Raw genomic sequence first — 20,438 nt, forward strand, 5'->3', positions numbered from 1 at the left:
GCAGGGCCGGAAAACACTCTCTTCCACCCTCGCGAGCACAGACACTTGGGCAGGGGGTGCTCAAAGCCAGAAGCCAGACCCAAGTGACACAGGAGGTCTCTGATTCCCTGCCTCGGTTTCCCCTCTTCGTGCATCCTGAGTGCACCTTACTGCCCGCTGTGCACTGGGCCCCCGAGGGGGGAGGGCCTCCAGTACCTAGGGTGACTGAAAGGTGAGGCCCTGAGGGTGACAGTGGAGACCTGCCCGCGGAGGCTGGGGGCGGGGCCTTGAGGCCCGCGCTCAGAGATCCCCGCCCGCTGGTTTCCTCCGGGGTCAGGCCGGCTCCTTATCAGGCGCGGCCAGGCAGCCAGGCCCTTATCTGTGCTGGCCCAGCATCCTCCGTCGCGGCCCGCCGGGGGTGAGAAGGAGGAAACTGGGCCGCCAGGGGCGGGGAGAGGACGGGCTGGCCTGGAGGCGCTCACTTTCCCTCGAGGGACCCACGCCCTTGCGGTGGCCCTTGGGATCCCGGGAAGAGGCGCGGCCAACACCGCTGCCTGGTCCGGGCGGCTGGCTCCCAGCGGCCTGGACCACAGAGGCAGGACAGGAGTGGGGCTGTAGAGCCTGGCCTGAAGCCGAACTGCATCTGGCCCTGAAGGGCAGAGCCGGGACACTCACCAGACAGCAGGACCAGCGCTGGGGTAAGAGGGGAGCCAGCCTGAAAGTGGGGGATCCCGGCCTGCCTGCATTCATTCATTTGTTCATTCATTCATTCATCATCAGGGACCCACTAAGGGAGAGACCAGGCCAGCTTCTCCAGGGCCAAGCAAGGGAAGACAAGGCTAGAGGGTCCGGGAGTCCCAGGCATTGCTGGGACATTCCAGGCCAGGGTGCAGGGAGGGATGCTGATGGAGGTAGGGGTTGGGGGATCCCAGGTTCAGAGGGAGGACTGGAGCATGGCTGTATGTAAGGCAGTGGGGTCAGTGTTTGGGGATCCTGGAGTCAGCATTTGGGGTCATAGCAGCAGTAGGGCCACGGGGTTAGTAAGGGAGACATTTTCAGTGGGGGTGCAGAGTCGCTGGAGTCTGACATGTAGGTTTGATATAGAAGCAGCATGGGGGAGCCTTGGGGTCATAGCTGAGGGCCACATGGACAGCCAGGGGTAGAGGGAGTTAGTGAAGGGTCAAGGTCCATTGTGGAAGGATTCCAAGGTTACATGATATCAGTGAGGGAGTCTCAGGAGCAGACTGAAGATTACTGGGACATCCTGGAGGGCCCCAGGATCTGGTATTGGTTCCCTGCCTTGCCCTCCCAGGCACCAGCTGAGGGGATTCTGAAAGAAGGGAAATTTGCTCAGGGTCTGGGTGACTGAGGTCCTCATGGGTCACAAATAGCTCAGAGACAGCACTGCTGAACTCAGCACTGCCCAGCTGGGTAGGCACCTCCTGCCCCTGTGTTGGACAACCTCCCATGTCCTGGCAGTTTCTGGGCCCAGCCCCCCACCTGTGTTTGCCCACTGACTGGCCATCCCCTGCACTTGCCCTCCCTCCTCTCTTGTGCTAAAGGGGGCTTGTGTCATCTAATCCCCCTTCCCTCCCACAGGTGAGCACCCCCTCGGGGTCCATGTGCCCGCCCCAGGCCCAGGCAGAGGTGGGCCCCACCATGACAGAGAAGCCTGAGATGGTGTGTGCCCCCAGCCCAGCACCTGAACCACCCCCCAAGCCAGCCTCACCTGGGTCCCTGAAGGCAGAGGAGCTGGGCCACAGAGGCTCCTCACCCCCCGGGCTGCCCCCTGGCGTGCCAGTCATCAGCCTGGGTCACACTAGGCCCCCAGGGACAGCCATGGCCACCACGGAGCTCAGTGCCCTGCGGCCCCCACTGCTGCAACTGTCTGCTCTGGGAGCCGCCCCACCCCCCCTGGCCCTGCATTATCACCCTCACCCCTTTCTCAACAGGTCAGTGGGGAGCTGAGGCCTGGGGGGGAATCTGGGGCCAGGGTTTGCTCACAAGGCATTAGTGACCCACAACTCCTTACAGCCTCTACATTGGGCCGGCAGGACCTTTCAATATCTTCCCTAGTAGCCGGCTGAAGCGGAGACCAAGCCACTGTGCGCTGGAGCTGGCTGAGGGTGAGTGTGGGTCTCTGTGTGCACGGCCATCTCTACTGGGTCCCACGTCTGTTGCATACTCTTCCACAGGTGGAGGTGTTGATGGTGCACAGACATACACAGGGCAGCCCACACGGGGGTTCAGTACTCACACAGGTTACACCCCTGGCCAGTTCCACCTGACAACGCCCCAACAAGCCCCAGAAAATCAGGGTAAAACATAACATGGCCCAGAAGTCACAAAATGACAGCTCCATTTGAATGCTCAGCCATGCAGGAAACAGCCACAGGACAATCACCATGCAAGAGAGCCACACAAGAGATAGGCATGGAACCACAACCACGCAGGAGACAGCCACACAGCCACAGCCACTTAGGACCCGGCCACACAAGAGTCAGCCACAGAACCACAGCCACATATGACACAGCCATGTGACTACAACCCCATGGCAACACTCACACACAACCACAGCCATTTAGATATGCCAGGAGTTGACACAACCACCTGAGACACACACAGGACCACAGTCATGACAAGAGAACCTCTCAGGCCCACCAGCACACCCAGCCACACACAGGGATGCACTCAGAATGAGGACCACAGGGACAGCTCCCCAGACTGGCAGCCACAGGGAACATTTCCCTAGGGAATCTAGGCCGTGGATATAAAAGTGTGACAGTCAGATACAGAGGGCCCCAGGTGTCTGCAGTCTGGGCCTCTGATGGTCCTTGTTATGGAGGGTGTTGCTAACTGGCGTGGTGGGGGTGGGTTCCCCTGGACAGGGAGCCCCAGCCCATCGCCTGTGTTGAAGGCACCCTCGAGGGTGCTGGGTGCCTGCAGTGAGGGCAGGAGGGGACGCTCCCTGGGCCTTGGTGCCAACCCTGCCCCTCCTGTCCCAAGGGCACCAGCCCCAGAAGGTGGCAAGGCGCGTGTTCACCAACAGCCGCGAGCGCTGGAGGCAGCAGAACGTGAACGGCGCCTTCGCAGAGCTCAGGAAACTGCTGCCAACGCACCCGCCCGACCGGAAGCTGAGCAAGAATGAGGTGCTCCGCCTCGCCATGAAATACATTGGCTTCCTGGTGCGGCTGCTGCGCGACCAGGCGGCTGCTCTGGCCGCAGGCCCAGCCCCTCCTGGGCCTCGCAAACGTCTGGCGCACCGAGGCCCGGACGAAGGCGCCCGCCGTGGGCCTTGTCGCAGGGCTGAGGCGGTGGCGCTCCCGCAGGTGGCGCTCCTACAGCCCGCGCACCCGGCCGGCTCCGACGGCAACCGCAGTGGGGCGGCCCGGCCCATCAAGACAGAACAAGCGGCCGTGAGCCCCGACGTGCGGTGACCTCTGCGGCGTCGCCTCTGAGACCTGGGGCACTGGGAACTCAGCCCAGGGCCTTCGAGGAAGAGGCGGACGAGTCGCGACGCCTGCTCTGGAGAGAACTCCCCCGACGATGAGGGACTAGTGAGCACGTCCCCTACGGGGAAAATGGCCCGGGGGTCTGGAAGGGCGACCATCACCCCCAGGGACCCTGCAGACCCTTTTATCACCCACTGCCCGCTGGAAGTGGCCTTGTCCGAGTCCCCCTCCCGGGGGCGAGGTTCGGTAACCAACATGGCAGAGCGGTCAACGGACTTAAGTGGTGCCTCTTTTTTCCGGGCTGGGGTACCGAGAGATGTGGGGAGGAGCTGGAGAGCCTTCGCCCTTCTCACTGGCGCCCCCTCCCGGAGACAGGGGTCCACTCCGCTCGACGGCGCCCGCGGTGTTCCTGGTGCCTGGAGAGAGTAGAATCCACGCGGCGCCCCAACCCAGCGATCTTGGCCCAATCCCGCACAGTTTAGTTAGCGAAGGCTCAGGCGGTCTTGCTTTTGTTTTTCTTTATTTCTTTATTTCACATACACATTAGCCATTCAATGGAGAAGCCGGAGAGAGTCAGGCAAAGATGGTATAACAGAAGCGCAGTGACGGGGGCGGGGCGGGGCTGGGCGGAGAGGGAACAAACGGGCTGGCTGCCTACTTGCATTCCGCTAGGACACTGAAAACCCAGAAAACAAAACAGACAGTAAACTACCCTTGTTTCTTATGTATCTCAGTGCAGAGACGGGGGTGGAGGGCAGAGAGAGGGGAGACCAGGCTGAAGGAGGAGGAGCGGAGGGACGGGACGCTAAGGGGGAAGCACACCAAATCCATTAGTACTATATATAGAGATACTCGTATATACTGCGTTTCTTAGCCTAAGAAGAAACTTGTTTGACGGGACGGGCGGCCTTTGCGGTCCGCGATGCTGGTGCTGGTCGGGCGCACGGATCTCCCGGGAGGGGCCGAAGCGGGGCTGGCCCAGGCTGGCTTGCAGGGGGAGGGGCGCCCCGAGGGTGGGTGGGGGAGCAGAGGCGGGGCTGGGTTGCCCCTCGGGCTCTCGATTGGGGGACGAAAGTTCTCGTGACTTTATTGCTCCTTTATTTTCTCTCGTGTGTGGGGGGGTCCGTTCAGCACGGTCGGGGTGGGTAAGTGGTGGGTCGTCTGAGCCACCCGGCCCCTCTGGGACCCAGAGCGCGGCGTCCGCTCCGCCAGCACGGGGGTGAGAACAAGGCACTAGGTCGGCCGGCCAGCGCGGGGGCGGGTGTGTAAGGCAGTCAACGGGGCTGGTTGCAGGGCGGGGTGGGGTGTGCGGGGCCGTGTGCGTGCGTGCGTGCGTGCGCGGGCCTGGGCGAATCGACCTGTCAGCGTGGCTGGTCCTGTCCTGGAGGGTCGATCCTTCCCCGTGCTCCCCGGAGGGCGACGGCGGCAGGGACGGGGAGGGGTGGCGGTGACTGGGGGAGGCGGGGGAGGAACTACCAACTTGCTGAGCGCGCTCCTTTTAATGCTGGTGAGGGTCAAGTTGGCTTCTGGCTCAAAGAAGGGCGCTCGGGGTGGAGAGGGAGGGAGGGGACTTTTATTCGTTGGCATTGACCTCTGCAGGGGAGGGGCTGGGAACGCCCCCGCCGCGCCCCGGTGCCCGGACGGGGGTGGGGCGAGGAGGGAGCGCTGGGCCGGGGGAGGGGTCGCCCGGGGAGACCCGCGGCCAGAGCAGCCCAGCCGCCGGGCGCACGCCGCTGTCCCGTTCCGTTAAACTCAACAAAGAAGGGATATGCGTGTTCCTAACAAGTGCAGGATATTTAATTGATTCATAAACTTATGTATAATAGTTTGTGGGTTTTTTTTTAACATACTTTATAATGTAAGAAGCACCAGGGTTTTTATGTTGAATTATCTTAAAAATAATTTTCTCTCGTCCTTTTCCTTTTTGATCTTGTTTTTTAAATGTCGAGCTGTTTTATTTTTTAACTCTAAAATATGAACGTTTCCTTCAGCCCTCCCACCGAAACCGAGAACGAACGACGAAACAAATAAAAACCCCAGATCATCCTCGTCAACGCAGGAAAACGACTTTAAAAAAAAGTGGAGAAAAAAAAAAGGAAAAAAGTCAGCTTTCGTTATTCCCGCGCAAGGCGGGGCAGGCCTGGTTCTTTTAGCGTCCCCAGAGCCGCGAGGACATTACAACAAAAATAGAATTTTTAACAATCTCTTAACATACAAAGATAGGAAAACTCTGATGCATTGCACTTGGTTCAATGAAAAAAAATTCATTTCCCCCATATATATTTTTTGTGGGTCTTTTTCCACTTCTAACACGTCCCCACATCTCCTGTCGCCCTTGTCGCCCCTCACCTGCCTCTCACAACGACACTTGGGAAAGGAGCGGCCCTCACCCCCCACCCGTCCGGCAGCCCCGCGGGAAGCGTTCCCGCCCCGGCCCAGCTGGCCTGCAGCTTCCGACCTCGCCGGGGCGGGCGTCCCGCTGCCCCGATTGTCTTGGAGGGAAGGGGCGCGTGCGGCCGGGCAGGGGGTCCCTTACGCTCCCCTTTCAGCTCTGACCCTGTTTAGCCAACCAAACTGAAAAATCATTGCACTTTGACCGCGCGTCACGCCCGGCCCACCCGGCCCCCACCCCCAACCCCACGCCCCCCCCAGGCTCCCCCGGGATCCCCTGTCCCCTGCTTCTCAGTCCCGGACCTCCCCGAGTGTAGCACGCGGCTGGGGGAGGGGCTTCGCTCAACTTCCAACAAAAGCCACCCTGGGGCCAGCCACCTTGTGGCTTCCAGCTTGGGGATGGGGTGCCCCTCTGTCCCAGGTAAGGGCCCTTCTGCCCTGCCCTCCCCAGCTGGCTCCCTCCTCTCCTCCCCTCCGAGGGCACAGCCTCAAATACTAGATTCACAATAAATAAAGCCCATAACCCACCCCTATGGTGCAATGTTGGGTTGATTGACTTTCAGAGGATCCTGACCTGTGCTTTGTGTATTCAAACAGTTGAGAAGGGAAGAGAGAGAGGAGGCACGAGGACTGGGGACCGAAGCGATGAGGGGAGTAAGGCACAGAAAGACAAGCCAGAGGGGCCAAGTCACACCCTGGAGGGGGCTGCGTGCTCTTGCTCCCCTCCCTCCCAGGAGGCTTCTGAAGACCCTCTGGTCTGGCCCCCAACCATCCCCGGGGGAGGTGGGGGCTAGGGGGAGCTACTTCCTGTGGTGTTACTAGATTGTTCCCAAGTTGCTCAAATGGAGGGGGAGATCCCAATTTCAACAGCAAAAGACCCAAACAACGAAAGCCCCACCCCCTAAATAAACAGCAAAGACATTACAGCTGAAATCCAGAGAGAAGTGGCCATGGGGCAGTGTGGTAAGGAAGGGGGGGCAGACAGAGAAAGCTCCAAAACACTTTTGGAAAAGGATGACACCCAGCACCCTCCACAGGAACTGGAAGTTGGCGGGCAGGGCGCCTACCTAGCGCAGGTGGTGGCAGAGCCCAGGCGGCAGCAGCTGCCTCGGCCTCCTTGCTTGGCTCCCGGGTCCCTTTCTGCTCCACTCTCCGGCCCGGCCACTGCAGGGCTGTCTGCATGAGGGGCAGGGGTAGGGACTGATGGGGCGGAGCGAGGGCACTGGCATGCAGGGCAGGGTGTGGGGGCAATCTGGGGCCCACCTCCCTCACTTGTGGTAGGGCAGGAGGGTGACCCTCCGGACCTGCAGAATGAGGGAAGAGGGGGCCTGTCCTAGGCTGGGAAAGCATTGTGACTCTTTCCTATGGACTCTACAGAGGGGCCTGGGACCCTGGAAACGTCCCCGCAGCTCAGGGTTGGGTGGCTGAACACCCTCCACTCCAGGAGAGTAAAACTAGCTCCAAGGATGCCCCCTGCCCCCCAGGTCTGGGGGACATGGAGGCCACCGTCTGGCCTAGTCCAGAGCAGCTGGGGGAGAAGCCAAAGGAGAAGGCTATGAGGGGGCAGACAGGGAGGGAGAGGTGGAGCCTGGAGGGAGCGCCCCAGAGATCCACCCCCCACCATCTTTATAAGCTGGGCCTTCCAGCTCCCTTAGGGAAGCTCTGCCCAAGTCTGGGTGGGGGTGGGGTGGGGTTCCCTTAGGAAGGGTGAGGGTGGGGGACAGGCCCCTTCAGAACTGTGCTGGTTGCTCTGTCTGGGGATTGTGCTCCTTCCCCACGAGGCCTGAATGGGATGGGAGGAAGGCAGTTCTGCATCCTTTCTTTCTGTCCTCTACTTGACAAGAATCCGTTTTGCATGCTTCTTTCTGCTTGGCTGCTGGTGCACAGCTCCACCGAGACCTCTTCTGAGGGCTCTCCGAGAACTGGGCTGCTTCTGGGGGCCTACAGGGGTCCCTGGGCTGGAGGAGAGAAGGGCTGAGTGGCTGACGACGTCTAATTTTTGCTTTTCAGTGGGGCGGGGCTGGGCGGGGCTGGGCTGGGGGATTTTTCCACGTCTCAAAATTTCTTCTCCCCCTGTTTGAGGAACCTCTTCTTTGCATTTTGTCATTTCTTTTGTCGATCTTATCAGAGGAACCAGGACTGAAAGGGGACAAAAGGAAGCAATACTGAGAACAGTGGGTGCAGGTCCCTTCTGGCTCCCACCTGGCCCTTTGACTGCAGGCCTGTGCCCAAGGCCCCTGGAGGTCCCAGCTCCAGCAGAGCCAAGGACACCAACACCCCATGCAGAGGTACATCCCCATTCTGTCAGTTCTCCTATGGGAATCTTGCCCCTGCAAGGGACTCTGCCCCCTGTGCTAGCATCCAGCTGGCCTTCCTGTGGGCGCTGTGCCGAGTGGGTGGGACCCCTATGGCTGGCATAGGCACAGACCTGGGGTCTGGCTATGTTTCCAATTGTTTAGGTTTTTGTGTGGATCCTGCAGGGTGGGGAGGATGCCAGGCTGGAGCTTTTGTCCCCAGAGGGGTTTTGGGAGTGGGGTGGGGGTTTCTTGCTGAGTTTTCTATCTGTTTGGATTAGAAGGAGAAATTCCTGTCTGGACACCCCAGCCAAGGTCCCACAGGTTGAAAGGCTGGGGATGGGGGGGACAGCACATGGCTTCAGTCCCAAGCAGAGCCAGGCTTGAGGGAGGGGCCCTGTAGCCCACCGTGCTTGGTCCCCTACCCTCAGGACCACCAGGCCGAGGGGATGGACCTGAGGCTCCCTGGGGTAGGTACTGCTTCCCACAGGGTGCCAGCAGGGGGCGCCACATTCCTACAAATGGGCCTTGGCAGCCACTTTTCACAAAATACACTCAAGGTAGACCCCCAGGGCTCGGCTGCTTGGCAATGCCCTCAGCCAAAGCCTCTGGCCCCACCTCATGGCCAACGGGCATGGTGGTGGGGGTCCTCCTCTATGGTCTACAGTGCCTGGGTATATGCCTGGTGGTAAACTTTGGGCAAAATGGGGATCCCTGAAATGCATCTTGGGGCCTCTCCCAGGATCTAGGTCACAGACAGAGATCTGCAGGGCCCATGCAGAACTTAACTACAGAGCATGCACTGGTCATTGACTCATTCATTCTACCCTCACTCCAACCCTACACAGAAGTCAGGTAAAAGAGGGTGGCTGTCCTGCCAGGGAACTCAAATACAGGGGGCAATTCAGTCAGTGCTCCTACATGTAACATGCCCACAGGGAGGCAGGGTCTGTAGTGGCCAAGGGCCAAGGCTGCCATGTGGGGCGAGGGCCTGAGGCAGCTAGATTAGCCAACTTTTCAAATGAAGCCAAAAGTCCAGACAGAGTTCCATATGAAATTTTTCAATATTTAAAACAGTTGTTTCAGTTACACACATTATACCTGTAGGCCAGCCCTGCCCCTTAGGGTTTGGTTTGGAACCACAGGCTGTGGTCTGCCGCGAAATGGAGCATCAAATTTTAGAGTTAGAAAGGGCTTCAAAGATCATCTAGAACCTTTTGGGACAATGGAAGCATTCTCTCTATTTACACTGTCCAGTGTGGTAGCTGCTAGGCATCCATGGCTTCTAAGCACTGGAAATATGGCTAGTGTGACCAAGGGACTAAAGTTTTCTCTAGTTAGTTACATAATATAAATTTAAACAGCCACACATGGACAGTGGCTACCCCATTGGATGGTACAAATGGAGGGCATTTGGAAATGGCGTTTGGGGTTGCCTCAATGACCAGGGTACTGCTGGCATTTATGGGGCGGGTAGAGATGCCACACTTCCTGCCATGTGCTGCAGAGCACACACAGAGGAGACCTGCTCTCCTGTGGTGGGCCTCCTGGAGCACCTGCCCACACTCTAAGCCCATCAACTGACTAAAGCTGGATGGAGGCTCATGGTGGCCTGGCCTGGCCTGGCCTGGCAAGATGCAGGGGAATCCCTGGCCTGAGGCATCCCCAGAGCGGGTAGGGGAGGGCCAGGTCAGGTCAGCAGCTAGTTCCTGGGCTTCTAGTCTTGGACCAAGGAAGTTGGGGGCTGCCTGGGTGAGCCCCCCTCCCTGCAGCCTTGGTCTCAGTGTTCTCTGGGACCCCCTTCCTAAGGGCAGATGACATGGGAACGCTTAGACTACTGCCCCGGCTGGGAGCCTGCCCCTCCCCTTCCCTGTAAGGGAAAGGAGGCAGGGGCAACCAGGACAGGGAGGGCTGGCTTGGGCCCTCTGTCTTTGGCAGACCAAGCCAAGGTCCCAGGCTGGCCCCTTTGGGGTTTCCTGAGTTGCACAGTGTGGGGACAACCACCAGTGCTCAGACTGGGAGGGCCCTCAGAGACTCTGGTTCCAGGCCTGGAGTTAGGGACAAAGGCAGCTCCAACAGGGCTCCTCGGTGCCTCCTATGGGTCCCAGGAATTGGTGGGGGGGCGATCTGCTGCCAAGCATGGAGTGGCTTTTTCTGCTCACCCCTCCCTGCTTCCTGAGCCAGGTCTAAAACTGATTAAAATTAAGTAAAAAGTGCTGCCCTGGGAATGACAAAATTGCTAAAATTCTCTTTTCTTCCCTCATTCTATTGTTCTTTCTCCATCTGGTGCTCCAGAGATCAGCTAAAGTCACCGGTTACTGTGGAAACCGCCCCCACTATACCCCCTGCACCCGCTGCAGCCGCCTGCCTGCCCCCAGGCCCAAGGGCTCTCAGCTCGGCTTGTCCAGCTCTGGTCCCTCAGCCCCCAGAACCCAGACACACCTGCCTGCTCCGGGGGACTGGGGCTCAGGCCCCTCTCAGGAACAAGGAGGAGAAAAACTATTTCCCAAACTTGTCTCAAACTCTGACTTGGCCCCAAAGTCCAAGCAGAGTGAGCAGAGAAAGAGAGGAAGGCGGAAACAGGGTTAGTGGGGAGGGCTTGTGGCAGTGGTCCCTGAGAGTGAGTGAGTGACCACAGTCAGAGCTATGGGCAGCCAAGCACCAGGGAGAGGCGGTGGAGCCCTGCCGCCTGGTGCCAGCCAGAACCGAGAGGGGAGGCCTGTCTGCTGTCCCTTCCTCTGGCACCCCCTCCCGCCCTCCGCCAACAGGGCTCTCTCAGCCTCCCTGGCACAGAGCGGAGGGGGCTGGCTCCAGCCCCTGCTCAGAGCCATTGTTTTTCTTCTCAACACCCCCAAGTTCAAGTTCATCTGGGTGTTACATCATGTCTGGTTGCTCCTGGAAACCAGACGGGTCAGACGTGACTCTGGGGAAAGGGGGTGGGAAGCTGAAGGGGGCTGAAGTTCCCCTCCCCTCCCTTCCTTGCCACTAGGGAGATCTGAAGTTTGAAGTTTGACGAAGTTGTTGGCTTTTTTTTTTTTGAAAGAGGGAAAGGAAAAGGGAAAAAAAACAAAACCTCAAACCACACACACAAAACTTCCATCCATCAACTTTCTCTGACTCGGGCCTCTGAGCAGAAGGAGCAGGAGCCAAGAGTGGTTGGGGGCTCTGGATCGAGGTGGATTTCCCGGGGCTGAGGAAGCCTGCAAGGCCCTGGGCTTACAGGGCAGTGTTTTTGCAAAATGTGCAAAAGAGAAAAAATATTTGCATGTTCTTTCCCAAGAAGCCCACACTATAAAAGCCACTTCTGCCCTGTCCCTGAGACAGGTCCCCTCTGTGCCCTGAGGGCTCTGGTTTCCGCTGGGCTATTCCCAGCCTCTTGGGGACAGGCTCTCAGGGAGGAGGGGACCCACATGTATGTCTGTGCACAGATGCCTGTGCAAAACTGGGTCCAAGGGCCTCTGGTAGCAGGTCTGGGGGTGGGGTGGGCACGTTTCCTTGTGAGAACTGGGAGTGGATGGGAGCACAACTGGGGGCTCCAGCAGCCTGGCTTCCCCTCTAACAGGGTTCATGAGGACTTGGAGGAGGGGCCCCCAGGGAGGCGACGGGCCCTGCCCTACCCTTGGTGCCAGAGTCTCTGGGCACGTGGCCCACCAGGCCAGATCTGTCCCTCCTCTGCCCCTCACCCAGCCCACCCAAAGCCAGGGGAGAGGGGAGGGTGGGGGTCAAGTCTTCCAGCTGGAGTGGGAGGAGAGCAGTGAGGCAGACGTCCTCCTGAAAGGGCCTCAGGCTTCCATCTTTGCTTCCACCAGCCTGGCCCAGAATGCCTCTAGCCTTAGGTCCTTGGCCGCCTTCCCCAGGGCCAGGGCTGTCAGCACTAATTATCCAATTAGCTGATTAGCCAGGGGACCTGGGGGCTGTCTGGGGAAGCAGTCTCAGCTGGGCAAGCAAAGGCCTGGGCCCTCCAGCCCTGTCCCAGCTCCTTCTGGATTGGCCCAAGGACCCCACCTAACAACAAGGTGCCCCGACCCCTGCCTGCCTGACCCTGTGCCCACATCCACTGGGTGGGCTAGGCCTCCTACCTGAGACTGCTGTGGGATATTCAGAAAGTTGCCGTCCCGGGGTCCGATGCTGACAAACCGGTTGGCAGAGGAGGCGCCTGTCGTTGCGAATGCTGTGGGGAGCAGGGGAGAGAGGGAGAGACCCCGTGAGGCTGTGGGGCCTGCCTGGGCACTGCCCTTTGGGGCTTCTGGGAAAGGGAGAGACTGAGTTAGACCATGCTTCTGGGCTTTGGCTGGTGGTGGGAAGGACAGGCCAGGGGGCCCTCATCCTCTCACTGCCAGCAGCACGCACTGTCCTGTCCCTGGCACTCTGCCTCAGCCAGGCATCCTCCTTAGTGGCTCAGGGTGAGGGAGGGGCCCTAGAGGCGTCAGCTGTGGTCCCCCAGACCCAGTTCTGTCCCCTAACCAGGCACTTGGCAGGGCTGGGGATAGTCCTCATCCCAAAGCACCTGAAGTGGGTGCCCTTGATTTCCCACTGGCCCTCTCAGTTCTGGAAAGAAGGGAGCCCAGGAGGGTGGGAGGTCTGGCAGACTGGCCCTACCCTGCCTGGGGAAGGCCATCTCAACTGGGCCACCTCTCCACCTGGGGCAGCTAGTTGGGTGCTGCACCGTTTATCACCCTGGCCAGCCCCAAGGACTGGGGCAGTTGCCTGGGGAACCTGAAGGGATGCAATGGAGGGCTGAGGCAGATGGAACAGGGTTGGGGAGGGGCCTAGGCACTGGCTGCTAGCTCAGGTGGCAAGCAGGGGTGACAAGGCACAGGCTTGGCAGGCATTCTCCTCCTCTGATGAATGAGCCAGGTCCCATGGTCCTGTGGTCCGCAGGGCCTGAGATGGGCCAAGGGACAAGTGGAGGAGGAGGCCAGAGGGCTTAGCAGAGCCCCAGGGCCTGGATGCCCAGCTGTTCTGTGGCCTGAGGAAGAAAATGGGCCAAACACCCCTGAGCTCTTCTTGGATTGTCCTGCTGGAGTCCTATGGGGGGAATGAGCCCTACACCTCCAGTGTCCCCAAAGGGGCAAGGAGTGTTTCAGATTGCCTGAAGGCTCCCCACTCCCAACCCTGCACCAGATACATCCCAGGGACCCCACGCTTGCCAGATTCTGTTCAGAAATGCCCCCCATTCACCTGGCAGCCTGCCTACCCTCCCCCACCCTGCCCACCTCCAATGACCATGACCATGGCTTCGTGTCTTATGGCAGATGCAGATGGGAAGATGACATGAAGAGGATGGAGAGGGGAAAGAACTCAAACCATGAGAAAGAAGGCGAGACAGAGCGCAAGACGGAGAAAAGTGGTGAGATGGTCCACCCCTTCCCACTACTGACACGGAAGTCCTGGCCTGCGGCCCGCCAGCCCTCAGAGCGCCCAGAGCACTGCCCACCCCCTGCCCACAGACGGCACGCTGCCCACCCTCCACCTCTCCTGTCCTTCACACGTCGGGTCTACCTTGGGCCTCTCAACTCAGATTTTTCTCTTCCCTTTGACAACACTGTCATTGGTTTAAAAAAAAAAGAGAGAGAGAGAGAGAGAGAGAGAGAGAGATGAAGTAAGCGGAGGCCCCCCTCCCTTGTCTGTCCTTGGAACATCCAACCTGGGGAAGAAATTGAGGAAAGGGAGAGGGATGGGAGGGAAAAAAAAAAAACAGAGGAACAACGAGAAACCAAATGTGAGACTGAAGGCGAAGGGATAGGGGCTAACCTGCTGCACCTTTAGAGGCCCCAGGGCCCCTGGAATGGAGGTGGGGGGCCAAGGCCAAAAGGGGATGGTGGTGGCATCGCCTAGTGGTCACAGTTGATTTTCTTGGTGTAGCGGGGCACGACAAAACAAAAAAATCAAAAAAACGAAAAATGAAAAAAACAGCAATCAGGCATGAAGATGGCATGGCTGCACCTCCCCACCCCCTCCCACCCCGGCCAGCAGCCCTGGCCTGCATGTCCCACTGCGCTCCTCCTCCCGCCCCCCAGAGGGGCCTGCCCCAGCTTGGAGCAGCGGGCGGGCAGGGGGGCTGGTGGGGTGCTGGCTGGTGCAGTGGAGGCCTGGGAGGCTGTGGCTGGGGGGGCTCAGATCTGCTCTTGTCCAGGGCGGGAGGTTCCGTGGCACTCTGGGTTGGGGGCTTTGGCAGCGGGCAGGGGAGGGGAACTTTTCTGTTTTCCAGTGGAGACTGTTTGGACGGGCCAGGGCGCTGGGCGTTGTGGTTTCAGTTTCATCGTCCACTTACAAGGTGATGGAGGAGTCAAGGCGGCGCCGTCTGGGGCAGTGCTGGTGGATTTGGAATCAGGCATAGGAAGGGGCACAGGTCTGGCCACTGGAGGCGGCGGCGGTAGCAAAAATGACCCCGGGACTTTGCCCTGGCCGCTACCGTTGGGCTGCGAACAACATAAATAGAGTGACGCATGAAGGCACATCACACACAGACACATGCTCCCCTGCGCGGCCGCGCCAGCTCGCTCCTGTGAGCGGGCGCTCCCGGTGCAAGATGCGGGATGGGATCCTCTCCTCCGGCCATGGAGAGGGGGAGGGTGTGAGGCCTCTATTTGGTCTCTCGGGTGTTTCTCTCTCTCTCTCTCTCTCTTTTTTTTTTTTGGTGTGTGTGGTTCTCTTTTGAAGTTGTGGGAGGGAGGGAGGGGGTGTCCGACGGGTGGTTTGTTATTTCCTAGGGAACATGTTTTAGGTACCAAAACATGCCATGCAGCCGTACAAGCAGCTGCACCCAGAATGCTCACGCTCTTGAAAACCTTCTCCCATGACAGGAAAGGTGCACCAGCTCGCCCCCCACTGTTCCCGAAAAACACACACGTGCCCCGCTCTGGGGTGGGGCTGGTGTACCCAACTGAGGACGGCAGGCCAGCCAGCATCCTTGCCACGCCATGGCGTCAGGGGAACGCCAATTGCGGGGGGAGGGGCTGGCCCTTGGCTCCCGCAGCCTGAGAATGGTGGGGCGCTATTTGCTACAGAACCAACTGGGAGGAAAATCCATTGCTGCCAGCTCCAGATCCCTTGAGGTTCTTCCAGCAGACTTCCCTGTACAACGCCCTTGGAAGCCTGGTCGCCAGATCCATTCCTCGTCCTTTATTCCCTCTTGTGCCTCAAGCTCAAGTCTCCTTCTCCAGGCCCTGTGCATGGCCTTGCGTGTGCCAACCTTTGGGTTTCAGGGGACGTAGGTACCACAGAGAAGGCTGGAGGCCCCTGGCTTCTTGCAGGCACAGCTTCCCTGGAGAGACCTCCCTGGAGCTCTGAGCAGGGCCCTTCATGACCTCCTGCAGCCCAGGCTTGGGGGGCTGGGACAGAGTACTTTGTCCTAAACTGGCCCCTCTCCTGCGGGACAAAGTTTTGCCCTCCAGCCACCCAGGTGTGAGACCCTGGGAGGTTCCTGTGCTCCTCCTGTTGGTAGGTGAACCCTGTAGAGCCCACTCCCTTGATGTCTCCAGGCAGCCCCTCTTTCTACTTTCACTGGTCCTGCCTGGACCATGACAGTGAGACTCCTAAGGGGTCTCCCCTGTGCTGATGGTGAGCTCACGGGCTCAGCACCTTGGTGCCCTGCTCTGCACCAAGCACTTTTCTCATGTGTCCAACACTCCAACCACGCTGTAGGGCAGCAGTTTTCTCTTGGGGGAGATTCTTCCCCCCAGGGGGCAATGACAATGTCTGAAGACATTTTAATTTTCACAATTTGGGGGTTGCTACTGGCATCTTGAGGATGGAGGCCAGGGGAAGCTGTTCAACACAATGAGCAGGGTGGCCCCAGTCCAAAGGCCTATCGGTCCAAATATTAATAGTGCCATGGCTGGGAAACAGTGCTACAAAGAAAGCTGTTTTCCCCTTTTCACAACTGGGGAAACTGAGGCTCTGTGCAGTTAAATGATTTATCCAAAGTCACCCAGCTGTAACTGGCAATGCCTGAAATTCACAGATATGCTTGTCTGACACCTGAGGTCCTATGGATTCTTTTCAGCAGCTTCACCAACTCTTCCCCCAAATCCAAAGGATCTCAGTCTTCTTTCATCCCTGAAACCTTCCACAGCTCTGACTGCATCTGACATAAAATATAACTTTCCCAGTCGGGCATTCAAGGCCTCCATGTTGGAGCCTGGGATGGAGAGGGTCTCCCACTACTCATGCCCCTATACTCCCTCCCATCAAGTACTTTCTATTGCAAACTGACTGAGGTTTCTAGAACCTGGTCTAAGCAGGCAGGACTGTGCCCTTGCTTGCTGCAGAACCCTCTGTCCCAGAACACCTTTTGCCACACCCTTCAAGGCCTGCTCAGAAAACACTGTCCCCAATGTAGGGACCAGCCAGATTCCCTGAACCACCATCCATCTCTCTCTGAACTGTTTTTCCAAGGATGCTCTTGACCTCCACTGGAGCCTCTGAGGTAGACTACCTCCCAGGCTCCCCAACAAGCCCACAGAACTTCACCACTGTATGGCCCAAGCGTGTAGCACTAAAGTCCCACTGACTTGAGTTGAGTGGACTAGTCCATCCTGCAGCATTTTAAAACAACAGAGCTCCCTAACTGACATGTGCAGGCCTCGCCCTCTTGAACACTGGCTGTTCTGCCCACCATCCTTCCCTCTAATGACCAGCACCCATGTCGGACATTGTCTTTCCAAATGGTTCCCTTGACTTTGTCTTCCCTGCCCTGACAAAAGAGACCGCTGACAAAAGCAAGCAATGGCTTCTGATCCCTATTTGTCCTGAGCTGTAGACCTTGTGTGCCAGATGTCATTTCAGTAATGGACATTTCCGTTCCAAGCAACAGTATGGAACTCCAGAGGGCTCTGCAGGTATAATGCTGAGATACAAATGGCAACTGCCTTCCCTCACTCCCACAGCCTCTCTGATTCCTATTTTGCTCTTCCATCAGGGCAGGAAATGGAAGGATCCCAATAGATTATGGCCTCACTTGTTCTCGCAGGCCATCCTGAGCTTAGGCTCCTGCGGGGCTGGGACACAGGGGCTTTCCAGGCAGCCCTTGCTCCCACAGGGTTGCTTCTGTTCCTTCTGGTTCTTGGATCCTGTCTCCCCCAGGAGAATCTAAATCCCTAATCTCACCCGATAAACCTAATCCCAGCCTGATATGGCCAGACGTCAAAACCCACTGATTTACAACATTCAGTTCCTCGGAAGCAACTTCCAACTCAGCTAGGATGTCTCAGCTCTGGTTGAGGTACAAGTCTAGGTTCTAAAAATCTCAAGGCCTCGTGACTTTGCGGCACCTTTAAACCTTGTGAGTTAAGAGCTAGAAGGAACCTAGAGGCTGGGATAGCCCCTAGCTTTCATCTGACAGGTGAAGATGTGGGCCTGGCTGTTCTGGTTGAAGCTGAGCTAGAACCAGGCTTCCCGCCTCCCAGAGTCACACTTGCCCACGGCGCCCGTGACTGCTCCAGCATGTTTGCTTGGTGGTCTCTTCTCTCTGCCAGAAATAACAGCTAGCCAGGCATCCTTGTTCTGTGCTTTACATCTCCTCCGCTGAGTGGTGTCCATCTGGCCTTGGCCTTTACTGATTTGGTTCTTCCCCATCAGGCCCCTTGCGCTGAGGTCTGAGGACGAACCATAAGGTTGCCTGGGAACCTTTCTGCAAATTATTTGTAAAATTTTTGTCTGCATATGTTTTTCTGTAAAGATGCTCTGCAACTTCAGATTCTCAAGGAGGTTAGGAATTTACTTCTCTAGGCTCTAGATCAGTGGTTCTCAAAGTGGGTCCACTGACCAGAAGGAGCAGCAACCATGTGGGAACTTGGGGAGGAATGCAGATTCTCAGCCCCATCCCAGACCTGCTGAATCAGAATGAGGTGAGGCCCAGCCACGTCTGTGTTAGTGAGGCCTCCAGGTGACTCTCGGGTATGCTAGGACTGAGAACTGCTCTGGACGTGGCCCCGGAACAAGCATAACCTGGTATTGCCACTCCCTGCCTCCAGGTCAGCTGCAGAGCTGCGGCTTCTGGCTGTCTCTTCCTCCAAAGCTCGGCGCTGTCTCCAGCCTCCTTTCAGAAACTGGGCCTCATTAAGCATGCTTACTGTAGACACCCTCCCCCTTTTGGGCACAATGGGCCACAAGAGGAAACCCAGCTGGGCTGTCCTCTCTGTTTAGCTAGAGTGGCTGTTTACCCCACTGTCTGCGGTGGGGTAAGGAGCTAAAAGGACCCTAGAGGCTGGGATAGCCCCTCGCTTTCATCTGACAGGTGAAGGTGTCTGCAGTATTTTGTCTGTGGTCTACTGTGAGCAAGCACCTGCCTCAAGAAGAAAACTGTGTAGGCCAAAGTGAGCCCTTAATCTTGAATGGTCAAGGGAGAGGTTCAGGATCCAGCCATCAGGATGCTGAGGGAAAGATTAACCCATACTCTTGAGGGTCCTATGGGTTAAGTTTGACTCTTTGGTCTAAACTGGTCTCCCCAGTCAGTCTCATTTTGATTACAAATCCCAACCACCTCTGTAGGTGAGAAGGAGGCAAGGCAGGACTCCTGGCCTCTTTAATCTATATTCCAAACCCCAGGCCCCTTGGGGGCTGGCACAGAGGCTAGCAGATCCTGTAGCCTCTGCCGGTTCTCTGAAGTAAGTGCAGTAGCTGTTGGGGGTCATGTTCACTTTTCCCTTCATGTCCCTGGAAGTAGACAGAGTTTGTCTAGAGAGGCAGGCAAGGCTCTGAGCATGCTAAGGAGCTGCAGAGCCAGCAAGAGAAACCCTCACGGGGCGAAGGGAAAAAGTAAATGAGGACAGCAGAAGGAGGGAGAGCAGGAGAGAGGGAAGAGGACAGGCTTCTGTTTTGGACAGCAAGAGCAAAAAACCTGCATGGTGGCCCTGTCCCACATCAATACGCCAGCATTTAGCAAATGCCTGCTCTGTGCAGGGTGCCCTTGGCAGCACTACACTAAACAGCTGAGGGCCAGCCACTGCTCTACTTGGCCTGCCTCTGCCATGGGCTTCTGATAGCCCTGCTCCAGCATGGCCTTTGAGCATCCTCCCCACCTGACCTCTCACAGCAACCTCCAGGCTGGAGTGGCTCAGGAGAGAGGGGCTGGGCCTTCTGATACAGCAGCATGCTTCTGGGACTCCAGAATTTTCCCAGAGGTCTAGACAACATTGTGTTCCAATCCGGAGTGGTCTCCCAGGGACTTAGCGAAGACCACTGTCCCACTGAAGAGTCACCTCTGGCCCATTCCTCGGTCTGGGATAATTCCTTTGCTGAGTGGCCCCACGTGTCTGCTCATTAGGGACCAGACCCTGAGGCTTGCTGATAGAGAAGGGAAGCAGGCTGCAGAGCTGCACAGAGAGCCAGTCTCTCTCCCAAACTGAGGAGCAAAAGTGCTTTACTCCAGAGCCATAACTGACCTGAGAACACTTTAAGAGACCTGCCAACAGGAGTCTCTGTGCTAGCCCCTGTGGAAAGGGGCCTTCCCTCTATCCAGACTTCTCACCTGGGATGATGACGCACCCCAAGGTGCACTGAAGTCTGGAGATATATTCTTGATCATCACGACTGCAGAGGTGCCACTGGCCTCAGTGGGTAGGGGCAAGGCATGCTGCTTGACACCCCACAGTATACAGGATGTCCCCAGACAACAGAGAATGAATAGCCCCAAATGTCAGTTGTGCCAAGGTTGGGAAACTTTGTTGGTCTAGGACCTAACAAATCCTTGTGGCCCTGAGGTTTAAGAAGGGTGTTAGGAAATGAAGGGCCCAGGCCTGGGACTGGACAGATCATGTGTCCACTCCTACTGGGGGAACAGAGACTGCAGGGAGGGCAAGGAGCCCAAGCAAGGACAGCTTCTGTCCCCCCTTCTCTGGACTGTGACAGGCCCCCCAGTGATACGGAGACCCCTACCCCCAGGCCCAGAAGACTGAGGAGTTCGGCACTACTGGTTCTCTGCTGCTCCAGGCCTAGGTGAGTTTCTAGCTTTTGGGCTCTCTCCCCATGAGCTCTCCAGACAGACAGAAGCAGAGATGAGCTGTAGTGGGGCTCCTTGGGGCTCCCTGGACTCACCTGTCCGGTGGCCTGGCCGGAGCCGTCCGAGCACACAAACTGCACAAACTCCTTCAGCGAGTCCTGCCCGTGGTGGTGGTGGTAGCGGATGGTCGGGTGCGTGAAGTACGGGCTTGACTGCTGGATGATGGATGTGGAGGGGAAATGCAGTGCTGACGCGGTGGCCCGAGGGCTCCCTGCATGCATGTGGGCAGGAAGAGAAGGGCGTCAGGGCCTAGGGGGCAGGGGATGGGACAGAAGATGAGGGCAGCTGCTGGTCAGAGCACGGAGGGTCCAGAGGCAA

General features: G+C 57.9%; 2 protein-coding genes across 13 annotated transcripts in view; one reads left to right on the top strand and one right to left on the bottom strand.

The window, feature by feature from the left end:
* Nucleotides 1-540: 540 nt before the first annotated feature.
* On the top strand, nucleotides 541-3,706 carry LYL1 (LYL1 basic helix-loop-helix family member). Its single transcript, XM_036878516.2, has 4 exons — nucleotides 541-677; nucleotides 1,579-1,931; nucleotides 2,014-2,105; nucleotides 2,986-3,706. Exons 2-4 carry the CDS (start codon nucleotides 1,600-1,602, stop codon nucleotides 3,414-3,416), a joined length of 855 nt encoding a protein of 284 aa, XP_036734411.1. The 5' UTR covers nucleotides 541-677; nucleotides 1,579-1,599; the 3' UTR covers nucleotides 3,417-3,706.
* Nucleotides 3,707-3,934: 228 nt separating this feature from the next.
* NFIX (nuclear factor I X) overlaps nucleotides 3,935-20,438 on the bottom strand; it is a 94,779-nt gene continuing 78,275 nt past the window's right edge. For 5 of the 12 annotated variants that reach the window (XM_036878620.2, XM_036878626.2, XM_036878613.2 and 2 more), the window contains 4 exons: nucleotides 20,156-20,331; nucleotides 14,391-14,538; nucleotides 12,196-12,287; nucleotides 3,935-7,780 (listed from right to left, as the gene is read on the bottom strand). In XM_036878620.2, the coding sequence (XP_036734515.1) occupies nucleotides 7,553-7,780; nucleotides 12,196-12,287; nucleotides 14,391-14,538; nucleotides 20,156-20,331 (644 nt within the window). In that variant the 3' untranslated portion in view covers nucleotides 3,935-7,552. Of the gene's footprint in view, nucleotides 7,781-7,818; nucleotides 7,962-12,195; nucleotides 12,288-14,390; nucleotides 14,539-20,155; nucleotides 20,332-20,438 lie in introns of those variants that run through there. The other 7 variants (XM_036878683.2, XM_036878675.2, XM_036878642.2 and 4 more) reach the window with 5 other exon arrangements.

This window comes from Manis pentadactyla, chromosome 12 (assembly GCF_030020395.1).
Source record: "Manis pentadactyla isolate mManPen7 chromosome 12, mManPen7.hap1, whole genome shotgun sequence".
NCBI classification, from domain to species: domain Eukaryota; kingdom Metazoa; phylum Chordata; class Mammalia; order Pholidota; family Manidae; genus Manis; species Manis pentadactyla.

Excerpts from the sequence above, each read along its gene's own strand:
- LYL1 (XM_036878516.2), top strand. The coding sequence starts at position 1,600 with ATGTGCCCGCCCCAGGCCCAGGCAGAGGTGGGCCCCACCATGACAGAG. Across the intron at positions 1,932-2,013 it reads CCTCACCCCTTTCTCAACAG|CCTCTACATTGGGCCGGCAG; the intron begins GTCAGTGGGGAG and ends AACTCCTTACAG. Across the intron at positions 2,106-2,985 it reads TGCGCTGGAGCTGGCTGAGG|GGCACCAGCCCCAGAAGGTG; the intron begins GTGAGTGTGGGT and ends TCCTGTCCCAAG.